Here is a 15744-nt window from a genome sequence, read left to right as displayed (position 1 = left end):
CTTCCTGAAGACACTACCCTTGCATCGTTCCCAATCAGGACACAATATTAGAGCAATCCGAACACAATCGTTAAAACATTTCTTCAAACTCAATCCTGCCTTAAAAAATTATTACCTCATTGAATAGAGTATCAGTATACAAAACAGCTCCAAGCAACGCAAGTGTAAATCTGAAATTCAAACTGAAAAACAACAGTCATTCTGAAACTTAACAATGCCTTGGGACAACAATAACTGTGGATAATTAACATTCACCCTATCAGAGGGGAATTTTACACATCTTTTTGTGTCACTGACAAGTTATGGGTAAAGAGACTATGAAAATAAAAGCCTCTCCCCTCCCCCCACCCCCCCCCCCCCCCCGCCCCGTTAATTTCTGTGACCTTAGCAGATGAATAGCTTATGGAATCAATGCAATAAAATAGTAATGAAAAATTCTGTGGCTTTCACAAGTTATGACAGTGGCAAGAACTAGCTGACAGAAACTTGTGGGGCAGCACTAAGAAATAACAGATCATTGATATGGTACTTTGGATTATACACAAGAATATGGTACATTGTTAAGACTAGTTGCAATAGTCTCCATAAAACTGAGAGGCAACAAATCAAAATTTATTGGTCAAGAGGACAAAGAGAGATGAGTTAGAATGTGCTATTTTAAAACCAAAGCTATAACGGTGTTAAAAGTCGAGGTTTCTATGTTTCAAATGAGATCAAATTTATCCTGAAAAGTGTTTGGAATAATTTCCTGGCCAGGTCAGCAAAAAAAAATCACAACTGCATGGAGAGGCAAAAATCATCTCAAGTTTCACTTTCAAAAATTTGAATTTGTTTGAACTGTATTGCCTCTCTCAGTTTATTATTATCGAGCAGGTATAGAAAATTCAATCAGCGATAAGGAGCAGAGGAGTATCTGTGACATTGACCAATACTTTGCTAGAGCCTAGGTGCAAATAAGTTTACCATTTTAGATCCACGTGCATCAAAATTCAAAATAACCAGGCACTCCACTGATGCTCAGTTATGTACAGTGGAACAGTCACGCTTTAAGCACCCTCTCCAGTGAGTTTCTGATCTCAGCCAGCTTCTGAGAGAAGACCAGGCAGAAGCAGGCTGCCTGGTCAACACACTGGGAGGAACAGAGAACAGAGCAGATGTTGCCTGTCTCTCTCATTAACCTGCTGGTGTGCAGCCAGAAAGCCGAAATGCAAGCAGCTTAGGAGCACAACATCCATTTCCAATAGTTAGCTGCACAATGTGAGCAAGACTAAAACAAAGCAAGAGAAGAAATAAAATAATCCCTATAAAAAAGCACTGGCTTCTGGATATGCTGGGATCCACAGGCTGAAGGGGATTACCACATAATTTATTCGAGAGAGGATGGGAAAGAGTGAGAAATGAGTGGGCAAGAAAAGAAAAAAGGGCAGGAAAAACAAGGGTAGAGAAGGGAGAGAGAAAGCAAGAGAGACAGAGATTCCCAACTAAGGCATTTTTTTTTAAAATTACATTACGTTGAACAACACAGTTCAAGTAAAAACCATGCTATTTTTACAGAGATATGATCTAAAGAATAGGAATTATGAAAGCATTTGGCACTGGATGCAAGCAGAGGGAATTTATTAATAGACTTGTAATCCTTCAGATTTAAAGAATAATAAGTCCCAGTGAGAATAAAATGAAAGTAAACATTTTTCTTTTTGCTAAAAATGCCATTCTCTTGCTCACAAGGCAAGTTTCCCCAATGAATATTTGTAACTTAGCCAAGGAGAATGATGCATCAATCCTTCAGTATAAATCACATTATATAACATTTAGGGTGTGGGTTTAACAACAGAACTATATTTTATGTTTTGCAGCCTATTTGTATTCCACAAACATCAGCTGTCTTCAAATAAGACAGTTAATTTAAAAATAATGTAGACAACAACTAGTTCGTATCACTTTAAAATTGCAACAAAATTTATATCAAATGTTCTCGTACCAGAGGATTTTTATCTTTACTTCAACAATGAAGCAATAATTTAATTTCTGATGACCATTTCAGACAAATCCAGGATGGGATGCTTTTTATACATCTCAATCACAGCCTGCTTTTCACTAAATTAACTCTCACATTAAAAGGAACAGCAGATTAAAGGCTACAGTAAGAAGGCTATTATCATCTGCACTTGTAAAAATAAACACTATCAGGTGCTTAAATAAAATCTTCACCTTTTATCTTTACTTTTTTTTAAATTTGGTGCTCTCAATACAGTCCATGCCAATTATCAGTATGAAATTTCATGGAGTTGTAATTTCATTTAATTGTGCACATAAAGCTTATTTCCAGATTCACTAGAAGGTTTCGTTTTGGGCAAGCCATATCTAATTAGCATTCAAACACAGAGTTCACCATGTTTTTCAGCCACATGGAACTTCATTCATAAGGGCTATTTTTCTAATCAGCAAGTGATTGAATTCCCCTATTTTTACTTCACCCTTCCTTTGTTCTTTCTTTTTAGCTAAAGGGTATTGTACATCAGTCACTGGAAACAAGAGTTTCCTTCTTTTGAAGCCTGGCTAATTTCTGTAATAAAAATGTAACTGCAGTAGCTCATGAAAAATATTTTTTGTGCTGGTTGTGTAAAACTGTTAGGCCAAAGCTTATTCTACTATAGCCTGCCAGAAGCTTGGACTGGCTGTATTTATGAATTTTTTTGCAATAGTTAATGATTGTTACTGTGGACAAAAAAAAAGGCATGCAACAGATGAACTGGACACAGAAAAGTTATCAGAAGGCAGACTGAATATTTGCAGCCTATTACAATGCAATCATACCAGCCGTATAGAACTTGTGTACACAAGCATGGTAACTAAACAAAATTAAGTTAAGAATTGATTATTTTTCTGCAAATTGATTATTTTTCAATAAATGCCTAGACCAGAATAATGCTCAAACTGGTTTCAATGCAAGAATAACTGAGAGTAAGTTGCACTCATGGTACTTATGCAAACTTCCTAGCTAACCCTCCTGTTATAAAACATAGTGACGAGAGAAGTAGATGGAGACAGGGAAGAGAATTTGTGGCAGGAATAGAAAAAAAAGTTTGTCTTTCGTCAGCGCAATATTTAATTGAGGAAAGTTTTGCTCATCCTTTTATTAGCTTTAGGTCTGACTATTCTAACACCCCAGCTTCCCTCATTCCACTCTTTACAAACCTAAGGCCATTCAAAGTTCTGTTACTTTAATTTGTATGCTGTCCTCTTCATGCCTCATTCCTTTGTTTGCTGATCGACACCGGATCTCAGTTAAGCCTTGCCCTGATCTTAAGTTTGCGTCCTGGTGTACAGGTCCTTCCAGGGTCCTGGCCTCAACGTATCTGTAATCTCCTCCAGACGTATAACACTTCAAGATATCTGTCATCCTCTAATTCTGGCTACCAGCTTGCAATCGCTCTACAACCGGCTGCCGTGACTTCAACTGTCAAGGCCCTGCATTCTAGCATTCCCTTTTTGACTAAACTTGCAGTCTTACATTTCTTGTAAGGCATGTAAATTGTAAGCCTCCCCTTACATTCTACCCCGCTGTGATAAAACTATTGAACGGTTCCCTTATACAATGAGATGGACTCTGACCTCACGATCTACCTCGTTGTGACCTTGCACCTTATTGCACTGTACTTTCTCTGTAGCTGTGACACTTTACTCTGTACTGTTATTGTTTTTACCTGTACTTCCTCAATGTAACTGCACTGTGTAATGAGTTGATCTGTACAATTGGTATGCAAGACAAGTTTTTCCTACTGTACCTCGGTACAAGTGACAATAATAAACCAATACATTTCTTTATGTAACTGTGTAAAATCTGTATTCAATGGGGCACATTGGGATGATCTGCTATGTTAATGGCACTGGCTATTGTTCAACCAGTACTGGATATCATCAGCCGAATTAGGAGGAAAATCAAAAGGTAATGGAAGTGTAGTGAGGGGTAGTGGTGAAAGATCAAAAATAGTGAAGCTCCGGAGGTGAACACAGATGAATATCATTGTAAGGGATTCTTTAGCTTTGACTAGATAGAATGGAACCAGTCAGAGGTAGTTCTACATAACTGGATACTGGAGAAGGGACATTTTCCAATTGTATTGACCGCCACCAACAAGTCAAAACAAAATGAGGAAGGTCAGTTCACTACAATGACAATATTTGAGTGCTGTGGCAGGAATAAAAATCCATATGAAAGGTTTGAGCATGTGCCTCAGAATACAAGACACTGATTGAGAAAGATACAGCAACAAAGGTTAAAAATAACCTAAACTATCACTGGAATTATTCTTTAGACTGTATGATTAATTCATTTTCCATAGTTGCAAAGGCATGATACCGTATTGGGTGCTGGAATTAAAGTTAGTTTAACAGGCTTCAAAGTTGCAACTTTTCTTGGACATTTAGATCCAGACCAGAAGAAAGTGCTTTAGTTTGCCTGTTAACCTAACTTTAATCCAGTGGTTATCTCTACATCGCTGCTGGAGTTCCCTCTTCTGATTACTTTCTCTCGTTACAGGAAAGTATGCCCCATGCATTTACTCAACTGGACGAGGATTTAATCAGATTATATTACGCTATTACAAACGGTGAACTCCCAATTCCAGTTTGAAGATGTCCCAAGAGTAACGCTGCAGTGGCGATGTTTCCTTCTATATTTCTCATGCAAGTTCATTCACACAACACAGCGTAGTCTACATGCAACTGGCTCGATATGGAAGCAGAGCTAGACTGCTACATATCCGAACATTGCCCCCTTCTACCTTATTGTAAGAGATCCTTTAGCTTTGATTAGACAGAACTAAATGGAACCAGTCAAAGGTAGTTCTACATAGCTGGATATTGGAGAAGAGGTTCAAGTACACCTAGCAAAAAAGGACAGCCCCGAAATTAAAGAAGTTTGAGACGTTCTCACCAATCTCTCGGGACACCAGGATACGTATTTTAAGATGTGAATCCATTCAGATCCCCGCGCAGTCTTAACCTCCTCCAACAAATATAATCAATTCCTAGAGGCGATTAAAACCCAACAAAAAAAATCGGATTGTACTCACGTTCCCAGGACTTCCTTGAACTCGTACGCCACTTTAATCTCCTCTTTCTTTTTCCATGTTTTGTCCATCTCTCCTAGAGGCATCCTATCTCCGCAGACTGCAGCTTTCTCCACTGAAAGACAGAGGGGAGAGCAATCATATTCTGTTTTATTTACAATGCACACAGTCAGCAACGGCGACTTAGCCCCAAGCTCAAGTCTCCCTCCAAGCGTGCCCGTGCACTATCGCTGCCGAAGCAAAGAAATAAACACGATCCGTTCAGTCTCGCTTTAAGAGATGCACGCAAATGTGAATTCGGCAATAGTTCGCTTTTAAGAAACGTCCACGGTCGCTCGTTGCAATAAAGGGATAATAATTCAGATCCAAGAGCTGCAATGTTTCCTACCTGCGCTTATTTGTGTCAGATGCAGAGGGTGGCAGCTTCCAGTCTGGTCTGCCGTGTGTGTATGTGTGTAAAAGGAGGGAGTAACTCTACCCCTTCACACCTCTCGCTCCATCCAGCACTTGCCCTGGGCTGCTGCTGCCGCAATGACGTCATGAGCCCTTTCCCCACCCATGGGGCGGAGAAGTGGGCGGGCCCTCGCTCTTGGCCCCTTACCAATCAGAGACGAAGAGGGTGCGATTCCCTCCGTCCTATCGTGGTAGGGGAGAGGCGGGACTTCGAGGCAACGCTGACCAATCGAGAGCGAGCGAGGGAGCCCAGTTCGCCCGCCAACCGCGGTGAAATTGCTCATCACTGGACTGAGAGAATCAATGAACCATTCTCCAGGTTGCGGGCAAGCTCAGGGATCTAAAGAATGAACTCCCTCGCCATTGATAATCCCTGTAGTTTTTTTTTAATATACATAATTAAACATTTATCTGAGAAATCGTTATGCCTATTTTTGTTTATTTTGTCGCTTAAGTTATGCATAATTTATGTTTGTAACATACTGTGCTGCTGCTGCAAAAAGCAAATTTTCATGGCATTTGCACCCTGCATGCCCACGACAATAAACTTGAACTTGAGAAGGAGACTCAGAACAATAAGTATGTATTTGCAATTACCATTAATAGACAAAATCCTAAACTTACCCAAATGTATGAATAGGAAATACTTGGATAAATCAAACAATTTTTTTTAAATGAAAAGGAACACAATAATTGTGAAATGAGGCAGTTTAGGGAGAGAGAATACAAAGGAATGTAAAAGCTGCAAAATGCAGACAAGAAATTCTGCAGATGCTGGAACCTGGAGCAATACGCAAAAAGCGCTGGAGGAACTCAGCAGGTCAGGCAGCATCCATGGAGGGAAATAAACAGCTGCCGTTTCAGGCCGAGACCCTTCATCAGAACTGGAAAGGAAGAGGGCAGAAGCCAGAATAAGAAGGTGGGGGGAGGGGGAGGAGCACATGAAGCCAGGTGACAGGTGAGTTCAGGTGAGAGGAGGAAGTTGGGTGAGTGGGAGAGGGGGAAGATGTAAGAAGCTGAGAGGTGATAGGTAGAAGAGGCAAAGGGCTAAAGAAGAAGGAATTTGGTTGAAGAGGCAAAGGGAAAATGCAGAGCTGTAGGAAATGCAAGAGGGGCATTGGTTTATTAACTTCCTTATGATATATAAGATAAGATATCTTTATTAGTCACATGTAGATCGAAACACACAGTGAAATGCATCTTCTGTGTAGAGTGTTATGCAGGCAGCCCGCAAGTGTCGCCACACTTCCAGCGCCAACATAGCATACCCACAACTTCCTAACCCATATGTCTTTGGAATGTGGGAGGAAACCAGAGCACCAAGAGGAAACCCACGCAGACACGGGGAGAACGTACAAGCTCCTTACAGACAGTAGCCAGAATTGAACCCGGATCACTGGTGCTGTAATAGCATTATGCTAACTGCTACACTACCATGAGGCTGTTCGGCCCACTAAGTCTATACTAGCTCACAGAGCAATCCCATTCTCTGACTAATTCTACCTGTAACTATGAGGAATTCAGCTAAACCCATGAGAATGTACCTTACTTTGAACTGCATGGAAACTTCATCAGTCAAGCAGGAGAGGAAATGAATGTTATCTTAAACCTGTTATTACTAATTAGGACAGTAACAAATGATGTTGCAGGAGACAGTAGAGAAAGGTATGATGGTCAAACTGGTACTCAGAGACCGATGATGAGATGCAAAGAAATAAAGGAAGTATGAATGGGAGCTTGAACAGGTGGTCACAAATAACATCCAATGTGTAAGTGAAGCAAGGATATTGGGAATTATCTCAAGAACAAAGATGACAGAGAGAGGCAGGAGTGTCAGCATCAGAAGACAGATAATTAATTATAATTAGTACACATGAGAAGGAAAATGTGGATTAGGAGAGAGGGCTGAGTGTCACAATTGAGACATTGAAGGAGATGTCTGAGGAATTCGCAAAAAGACAAAAGGTTGATAACGATAGGTATGACCCCAAGTAACACTGTATCCATCTGAGCACAGGGCATGCAAGCATGAAAGAACCAAAAACAGTGGCCTCAAACCTTGGAGCAACACGTAAGAAGACCCTGAGTTCAGAACTCAGTAGATCAACCTTAGCAGGTGAAGCCAGTGACAGATAATACTGAAACAGGTTGTAAGTGCTTCCTCTGAATAAGTACTATTGTCTACATAATGTATCTATTTTCCAATATCATTATTTAAATACTGAGGTTTTGGTAAACAGGCTCAGCAGGTTAGGCAGTGCTAATCAAGAGAGAAGAACTGAGCAGATACTATTAATGGATGACCTACAGCAGAACTGATATAGACAGATAAAGCAAAATTGTAGAATTTGAGATTGAGTCTAGAAGGCTGCAACATGCCGAGATGGAAGATGAGGTGTTGTTCCTCAAGCTTACTTTAGGCCTCATTATAATAGTGCAGACAGATAGGTAAGAGTGGGAGTAAGATGGAGAACTAAAGTGGCGGTCTACAGGTCGCTAAGGGTTGCAGGAATTGAACACAGGTGCTCTGCAGAGCCTTCACTCAATTTGTGTTTGATTTCTCCAGCACAGAGGAGACCACATCATGATCACTGAATGCAGTACACTAGATTGGAAGAAGCACAAGTGAATCGCTGCTTCATCTGGGAGGACTGTTTGTGTCCCTGGATGGTGGGAAGGGAAGAGGTGAAGGGACAGATGTTGCATCTCCTGAGGTTGCATGGGAATGTATCTGGAGGAGGGGAGTAGTTTGCGGGGACAGAGGAGTGGACCAGGGAATCGCAAAGGGGACGGTCCCTACCTAATGCTGAAAGGGCAGGTGATGTGAAGGTAGGCCCAGTGGTGGAATCTTAAGATAAGATTTCTTTATTAGTCACATGTACATCGAAACACACAGTGAAATTCATCTTTTTGCGTTGAGTGTTCTGGGGGCAGCCTGTAAGTGTCGCCATGCTTCTGGCACCAACATAGCATGCCCACAACTTCCTAACCCATACGTCTCTGAAATGTGGGAGGAAACCAGAGCACCCGGAGGAAACCCACGCGGTCACAGGGAGAACATAGACAGCGGCCGGAATTGAACCTGGGTCGCTGGCGCTGTAAAGCGTAACACTAACCACTACACTACTGTGCCTGCCTTATTGAAAGCAGCAGAAATTGCAGAGGATTTTGAATTTCTTCACCACTTTGCCATCTCTTCCCCTTGTTTACATCAAGTTTGACAACAAATGGCCTACCTTTTTTTTCTGCTGATCACTTGACCAGTCAGCAGACAAGGGTCTCATCGTAGGCTTTTATTATTGAAGGGCAGGGTGGTAGAGAACCTGCTCTGTGAGCAAACTGTGAAGCTGTTAGACAGGAACATGATATAACTTGCATGCTTTGTAAGAATGGAACATTGACTGGAAAACAATCTGTGACAAGAGTTTTAGATTAAGACATGTATCAAGGTTAAGTGTTCTGCCTTGCAAATAAACTACGGTCCCTCTAAAGTATATCGAATGTACGTCAATACATTTGTGAAGAGATTACACTCGCACAAGTTTTTTTTCAATTGCTTTAAAGTGATATTAATTTTCATACTCCCAAGCCAGTCAACTGTTACAGTCCACAACTACATCTAGTAATTTTGAAATGATGCCACCTTCTTCAGCTTGCTTTACATTACATTTTCAAAGAAGTTCTTTTATACACATCATACAACAAAGCTAGAAATTCTACACTTGCTCTGTATTGCTTCACTATTATGGGAGCAGAATTGGAGATGTTGCACAGTTACATTTATCTATGAATGGAAGCTAATTCCATCGACATCTGGGTAATGCAGATCCATATATTGGTATTGGTATTGGTTTATTATTGTCACTTGTACCGAGGTACAGTGAAAAACTTTTCTTACAAACCAATCGTACAGGTCAATTCATTACACAGTGCAGTTACATTGAGTTAGTACAAAGTGCATTGATGTAGTACAGGTAAAAACAGTAACAGTACAGAGTAAAATGTCACAGTTACAGAGGAAGTGCAGTGCAATAAGGTGCAAGGTCACAACAAGGTAAGATCGTGAGGTCATAGTCCATCTCATTGTATAAAGGAACCATTCAATAGTCTTATCACAGTGGGGTAGAAGCTGTCTACCTTTCTGTACCACCTTGAGGGTGGTACGTGCCCTCAGGCACCTGTATCTTCTACCCAATGGAAGAGGAGAGAAGAGAGAAAGTCCCAGGTGGGTGGGGTCTTCGATTATGCTGGCTGCTTCACCAAGACAACGAGAGGTAAAGACAGAGTCCAAGGAGGGGAGGCTGCTGTCTGTGATGCGCGGGGCTGTGTCCACAACTCTCTGCAGTTTCTTGCAGTCCTGGGCAGACCAATTGCCGTACCAAGTCGTGATACATCCAGATAGGATGCTTTCTATGGTGCATCTGTAAAAGCTGGTGAGAGTCAAAGGGGACAAACCAAATTTCTATCAAACTATCAAACCAAAGCAAGCTTCCATTATCCCTGAACTTTATTCCAGAGACAGGTCTATCACAGGATCCAGACATGAACAGCAAGTTTAGCTTTGGTAAAAACCCTTTCTCCCCTGATGTGCACCACAGCATATCAATAGTTAATTCAAGTTGCCAAAATATTACCCACTTTGGAATGATGTAGTTTTTAGATTGATCAGATCAACACTGTGGGATGGGGCAGCTGCTGCCTCACTTCAATCTGGGTTCAATCCTGACCTCAGGTGCTGTCTGCTTGGAGTTTACACGTTCTCCCTGTGACCATGTGGGTTTCCTCCAGGCGCTCTGGTTTCCTCCCACATCCCAAAAGTGTCCAGGTTGGTAAATTAATTGGCAGTTGGAATGTGCAGAGGAATGATATAATCTGCAGGGTGTTGATGGGAATACGGTAACAATAAAAAATGGAATTATTGCAGGATTGGAATTAAAATGGATGGTTGACGGTCAGCATGAGATTGGTGAGCCGGAGGGCCTGTTTTCGTGCTGCATGATTCTATGACAATCATTTGTTTGTGGCTACTCTCCCAGGAGGGTGGTTTGTTGACATTTGGTACACTTGTGCCACACCGACGAACTGCCCTAAATAAAGATTCTCACTCTTTTGTGTAAATCCAACCTTAATTTCAAATATTAAAATCCATACAGCTGAAGAAGGAAATCTTTGGTTCATGTGATTTGAATTTTGCCTAAAAGTAATTGGAAATTAAGTTAAATTCTCAGCTCCAGGTTCCTGCCTTTGATGTCTAATCTACAAGAATTGAGGCTATTTGTCCTTTAAAACTCCAGCGCCCCCAGGTAGGACTGGATTTTTGCCCCAGTGTTATGTAATAAATAGAATATCACATCATAAATTATATAAAAGCATTAAGAGATATTAATGATCTGGTATGACTGAGATTTCTATTTTTCAAATCTGAGCAGATTGATGGGTGAACGAGTAGCGGAGGTGGTTTTACCGGGGTGGGGAATACAAAGGCGCGTTCGCAATATGATTGACTTACTGTTTAACCAATCAGATTCCCGCTCGACTTTTTTTTGAATGAAAGTCTACAAGTCGCTGGGGGAGGCAGCTATTGCAGCGGGGCTCCCCCTACTGGCTCAACCGGTGAGGGAACAGTCTGTGGCTGTGGCAATGGCAATCTGAACTCAGTGCTGATAATACAATAGACCTCATTCCACTGCAAAGTGCGTCAGTCCCGTACACACCGTACACCCTTTTGTGATGTTATTTCATTATAATTCAATAAGCACTTTTTCTGCTACTTCGCAATTCCCTTCATTTCAGCTGGTTCCGCTTTGCCATCATATTGGCTCGTTGGTCTAGGGGTATGATTCTCGCTTTGGGTGCGAGAGGTCCCGGGTTCAAATCCCGGACGAGCCCTACTTTTCTCATTTTATGTCGTATATAATTGTAAAATTGATTTTCTTTTGTTTATTTCTCTCAACTGCTCACTTTAAAATCTACAATAATTCAATGGATTGTGACAGATGCACCACAACAAGATGGTCCCTTTACTGGACAATCTTAACGAGGTGTCGAAATAAAATAAGTATTCGTAGAGAGAAAAAAAATCGTAGATGAACTGAAAGCGCTTTAAAAATATTTAAAAATGCACAAGTTGTAGGTAAAAGTAGGGCTCGTCCGGGATTTGAACCCGGGACCTCTCGCACCCAAAGCGAGAATCATACCCCTAGACCAACGAGCCGCTGTAGTAGGGATCTGCTGTCAGTTTATATGAAGTCAATGCAGAGACCTCGACGTTATTCGTCTCCTAGCCGAAAAATTTATAGCGACCCTGCTGCACGAATTCCTTTCATTTATTTCTTTCCCAACATGCTGGGTCCAAACCTCGAATGTCGGCAATCGCATTCCCTTCGCAGATGCTGCTCGACCTCCCGAGCTCTTCCGCCACGTTTCGTTCTGCCCTCAGATCACTTGGGTTTGGGCGGTTGACCGCTGCCGTGTGTGCGATTAAAAGTGGGCTCGTCCGGGATTTGAACCCGGGACCTCTCGCACCCAAAGCGAGAATCATACCCCTAGACCAACGAGCCAAGATGCAGAGTGAAAGTTGTCCCATTTCCTTAAATGTTTACAAGTACAACCCTATTAGGGATTTTCAATGTAAGTATAAAAGACTGAGAAACTGGAGAAACAAAGGACCGCAGAAGACTGAAATTGCTCCAGATCAGCCAGCATCTCCAGAAATAGAATCAGAATTAATGTCAGCTTCACCTGTAATTGTCAGGAGTGATTTCAGATATGCAATCGATTATTTACAGAACAATAAACAAACTGTTGGAAGAACTCGGTGGGTCAAGGAGTATTTGTGGAGGCAAAGAGATAGCCCTTGCCCCACTCTTCCCTCTCAACTCTTTACCACCCCCTGCCTCACCCTCTCCCTCTCACTTCTTTATACTAGCTATCTCCCTTTCTACACTTTCAGTCCTGATGCAGAGTTTTGACCAGAAATGTCTACAATCCCTTTGCCTCCACAGATGCTGCTTGACCCACTGAGCAGTTTAATTTTTGCTCCAAATTACAGCATCTGCAGTCTTTCATGTCTGCTAAGTTACAGATTTGCCTTCTGTTTTCACGTTATATGTTAATGATCTGGATGACGGAATTGATGGCTTCGTGGCCAAGTTTGCGGATGATACAAAGATAGGTGGAGGGGCAGGTCGTGTTGTGGAAGTAGGGAGTCTGCAGAAGGACTTGGACAGGTTGGGAGAATGAAGGACTTGGACAGGTTGGGAGAATGGGCAAAAAAGTGGCAGATGGAATACAGCGTAGGGAAGTGTATAGTCATGCAGTTTGGTAGAAGGAATAAAGGTGTAGACTATTTTCTAAATGGGGAGCAAATTCAGAAATTGGAGATGCAGAGGAACTGGAATTGGTTTATTATTGTCACTTGTACCGAGGTACAGTGAAAAACTTGTCTTGCATACCGTCATAACGTTTATTACACAGTGCATTGAGGTTGTACAAGGTATAACAATACAGAATGCAGAGTAAAGTGTCACAGCTACAGAGAAAGTGCAGTGCAGGCAGACAATAAGGTGCAAGGTCATAACATGGTAGATTGGAAGTTTACTAGAGAACCGTTCAATAATCTTATAACAGTGGTATAGAAGCTGTCCTTGAGCCTGGTGGTACATGTTTTCAGGCTTTTGTATCTTCTGTCTGATGGGAGAGGGGAGAAGAGAGAATGTCCAGAGTGGGTGGGGTCTTTGATTATTCTGGCTGCTTTACCGAGGCAGCGAGAGGTATAGACAGAGTCCATGGAGGGGAAGCTGGTTTCTGTGATGTGCTGGGCTGTGTCCATGACTCTCTGCAGTTTCTTGCAGTCCCGGTCAAAGCAGTTGCCATACCAAGCCATCATGCATCCAGGATGCTTTCTATTGAGCATTGATAAACGTTGGTGAGTGTCAAGGGGGACATGCCAAATTTCTTCAGCCTCCTGAGGAAGTAGAGGTGCTGGTGAGTTTTCTTGTCCATGGCGTCTATGTGGTTGGACCAGGACAGGCTATTGGTGATGTTCACTCCCAGGAACTTGAAGCTCTCAACCCTCTCGACCTCAGCACCATTGATGTAGACAGGTGTACGTTCAGCACCCCCTTCCTGAAGTAAATGACCAGCTCTTTTGCTTTGCCGACATTGAGGGAAAGGTTGTTGTCATGTCTCCATGTCACTGAGCTGTGTGCTTCTTGTACTCCGACTCATCGTTATTTGAGATACTGCCCACTGTGGTGATATCATATGCAAACTTGTAGATGGCGTTAGAGCAGAATCTGGCCACACAGTCAGGAGTGTATAAGGAGTAGAGTAGGGGGCTGAGGACAGAGTCTTGTGGGACACCAGTATTGAGAATAATTGTGCTGGAGGTGTTGCTGCCTACCCTTATTGATTGCGGTCTGTTGGTCAGGAAGTCAAGGATCCATTTGCAGAGGGAGGTGTTGAATCCCAGGTCTCAGAGTTTGGTGATGAGTTTGCTTGGAATTATAGTATTGAAGGCAGAGCTGTGGTCAATAAACAACAGTCTAATGTAGGTGTCTTTACTGTCTAGATGCTCCAGAAATGAGTGCAGGGCCAGGGAGATGGTGTCTGCTGTAGATCTGGAGTCCTAGTGCAGGATTCCCTAAAGGTTAACTTGCAGGTTGAGTCAGAAGTAAGGAAGGCAAATGCAATGTTAGCATTCATTTCAAGGGGACTAGAGTATAAAAGCAAGGGTATAATGCTGAGGCTTTATAAGACATTGGTCAGACCACATTTGAAGTATTGTGAACAGTTTTGGACTCGATATCTAGGGAAGGATGTGCTGGCGTTGGAGAGGGTCCAGAGGAGGTTTACAAGACTGACCGGGAATGAAAGGGTTAATGTATGAGGAGCATTTGATGGCTCTGGGCCTGTATTCGCTGGAATTTAGAAGGATGGGGGGGGGGGGGTGTCTCAATAAAACCTACCAATATTGAAAGGCCTGGATAGAGTGGACATGGAGAGGATGTTTCCAGTAGCAGGAGAGTCCAGGACCAGAGGGCACAGCCTCCGAATAGAAGGACGTCCCTTTAGAACAGAGATGAGATGGAATTTCTTTAGCCAGAGGGTGGTGAATCTGTAGAATTCATTGACACAGACGGCAGTGGAGGCCAAGTCATTGCGTATACTTAAAGCGGAGGTTGAGAGGTTCTTGATTAGTAAGGGTGTCAAAGGTTATGGGGAGAAGGCAGGAGAATGGTGTTGAGAGGGAAAAGTAAATCAGCCATGATTGAATGGCGGAGCAGATTCGATGGATGAATGGTCTAATTCTGCTCCTATGTCTTATCGTCCATTCACAAGCTTTTGTCATCTTCCTTCAGCTTCCACCACTACCATCACTTGACATGCAACCTCAAAAATGGTTCTACACCCAACAGTTCCTAATTCTGATGAAAAGTCATTGACGTGGAACATTAGCTCTACCTCTCTCCCCATAGATGCTACCTAACCTGTTCAGTTCTTTCAGCAGTTACTGGTTTTTATCCTTTTAACGTTATCTGTTTCTCTCTCTGGAGGCAATTCATGGAGAATTATTCCCAGTCTTTTGTTTGAGAATCCCAGCATCCACCATGCTTTTTGTTAGGACAGAGGTGAGGGGAACGTCTTCACTCTGAGGGTTGTGAACCTTTATAATTCTGTACCCTAGAGGGCCACAAGTGCTTAGTCGATGAGTTCATTCAAAACAACAACCAAAAGCTTTTGGGATATTAAGGGATACATGGATAGGGCAGGAAAACAGAGCTAAGAGAGAAGATCAGCCATGATATAGATGAAAGGCAGAGCAGGTTCAAAGAGACAAATGGCCTACCCCAGATCATATATCATATGTTTTTGAACTGTGAGCTGACCTGCCAAGTATCCCAAGCATTCCCTGCTCTTACACCAGAACTGGCCTGTTCTGATGCAAACTGAAAAGACCAGTTATGTGAAATTGTTGAATTCAATGTAGAGCTCAGATGGCTGCAGTATGACCAGACAGAAGATGAGATGTTGTTTCCTCTCAGTTATGTTGAGAAGCCTCAACATTCCAATTTACTATATTTGCACCACAAAATGTTGAAATGCTAGAATGACAACAGAAGCAAATAAAGAGGATGATGTATTCCAGTAGTGTTTGGGAGTTGTTTATACTGTATTGGCAAGGGTAGCTGTGGGAAATTTACAAACATTCTGC

At 42.2% G+C, this 15744-nt stretch overlaps 1 protein-coding gene and 3 non-coding genes across 4 annotated transcripts in view; 1 reads left to right on the top strand and 3 right to left on the bottom strand.

Moving 5' to 3' along the window:
• Positions 1-5596, bottom strand: part of camk1b (calcium/calmodulin-dependent protein kinase Ib) — a 153687-nt gene extending 148091 nt beyond the window's left edge. The window contains exons 1-2 of the mRNA XM_052017167.1: positions 5464-5596; positions 5079-5190 (exon numbers count right to left, since the gene is read on the bottom strand). Coding sequence (XP_051873127.1) covers positions 5079-5161 — 83 coding nt within the window. The 5' untranslated portion in view covers positions 5162-5190; positions 5464-5596. The remainder of the gene's footprint in view (positions 1-5078; positions 5191-5463) is intronic.
• Positions 5597-11345: 5749 nt separating this feature from the next.
• On the top strand, positions 11346-11417 carry trnap-ugg (transfer RNA proline (anticodon UGG)). Its single transcript has one exon. It is a non-coding gene; the product is annotated as a tRNA-Pro (tRNA).
• Positions 11418-11670: 253 nt separating this feature from the next.
• trnap-ugg (transfer RNA proline (anticodon UGG)) lies at positions 11671-11742 on the bottom strand. Its single transcript has one exon. It is a non-coding gene; the product is annotated as a tRNA-Pro (tRNA).
• A 274-nt stretch (positions 11743-12016) lies between these two features.
• Positions 12017-12088, bottom strand: trnap-ugg (transfer RNA proline (anticodon UGG)). Its single transcript has one exon. It is a non-coding gene; the product is annotated as a tRNA-Pro (tRNA).
• Between the last annotated feature and the right edge of the window lie 3656 nt (positions 12089-15744).

Source organism: Pristis pectinata, chromosome 6 (genome assembly GCF_009764475.1).
Source record: "Pristis pectinata isolate sPriPec2 chromosome 6, sPriPec2.1.pri, whole genome shotgun sequence".
NCBI lineage: Eukaryota > Metazoa > Chordata > Chondrichthyes > Rhinopristiformes > Pristidae > Pristis > Pristis pectinata.
This window is presented reverse-complemented; position numbering and strand designations above follow the sequence as displayed.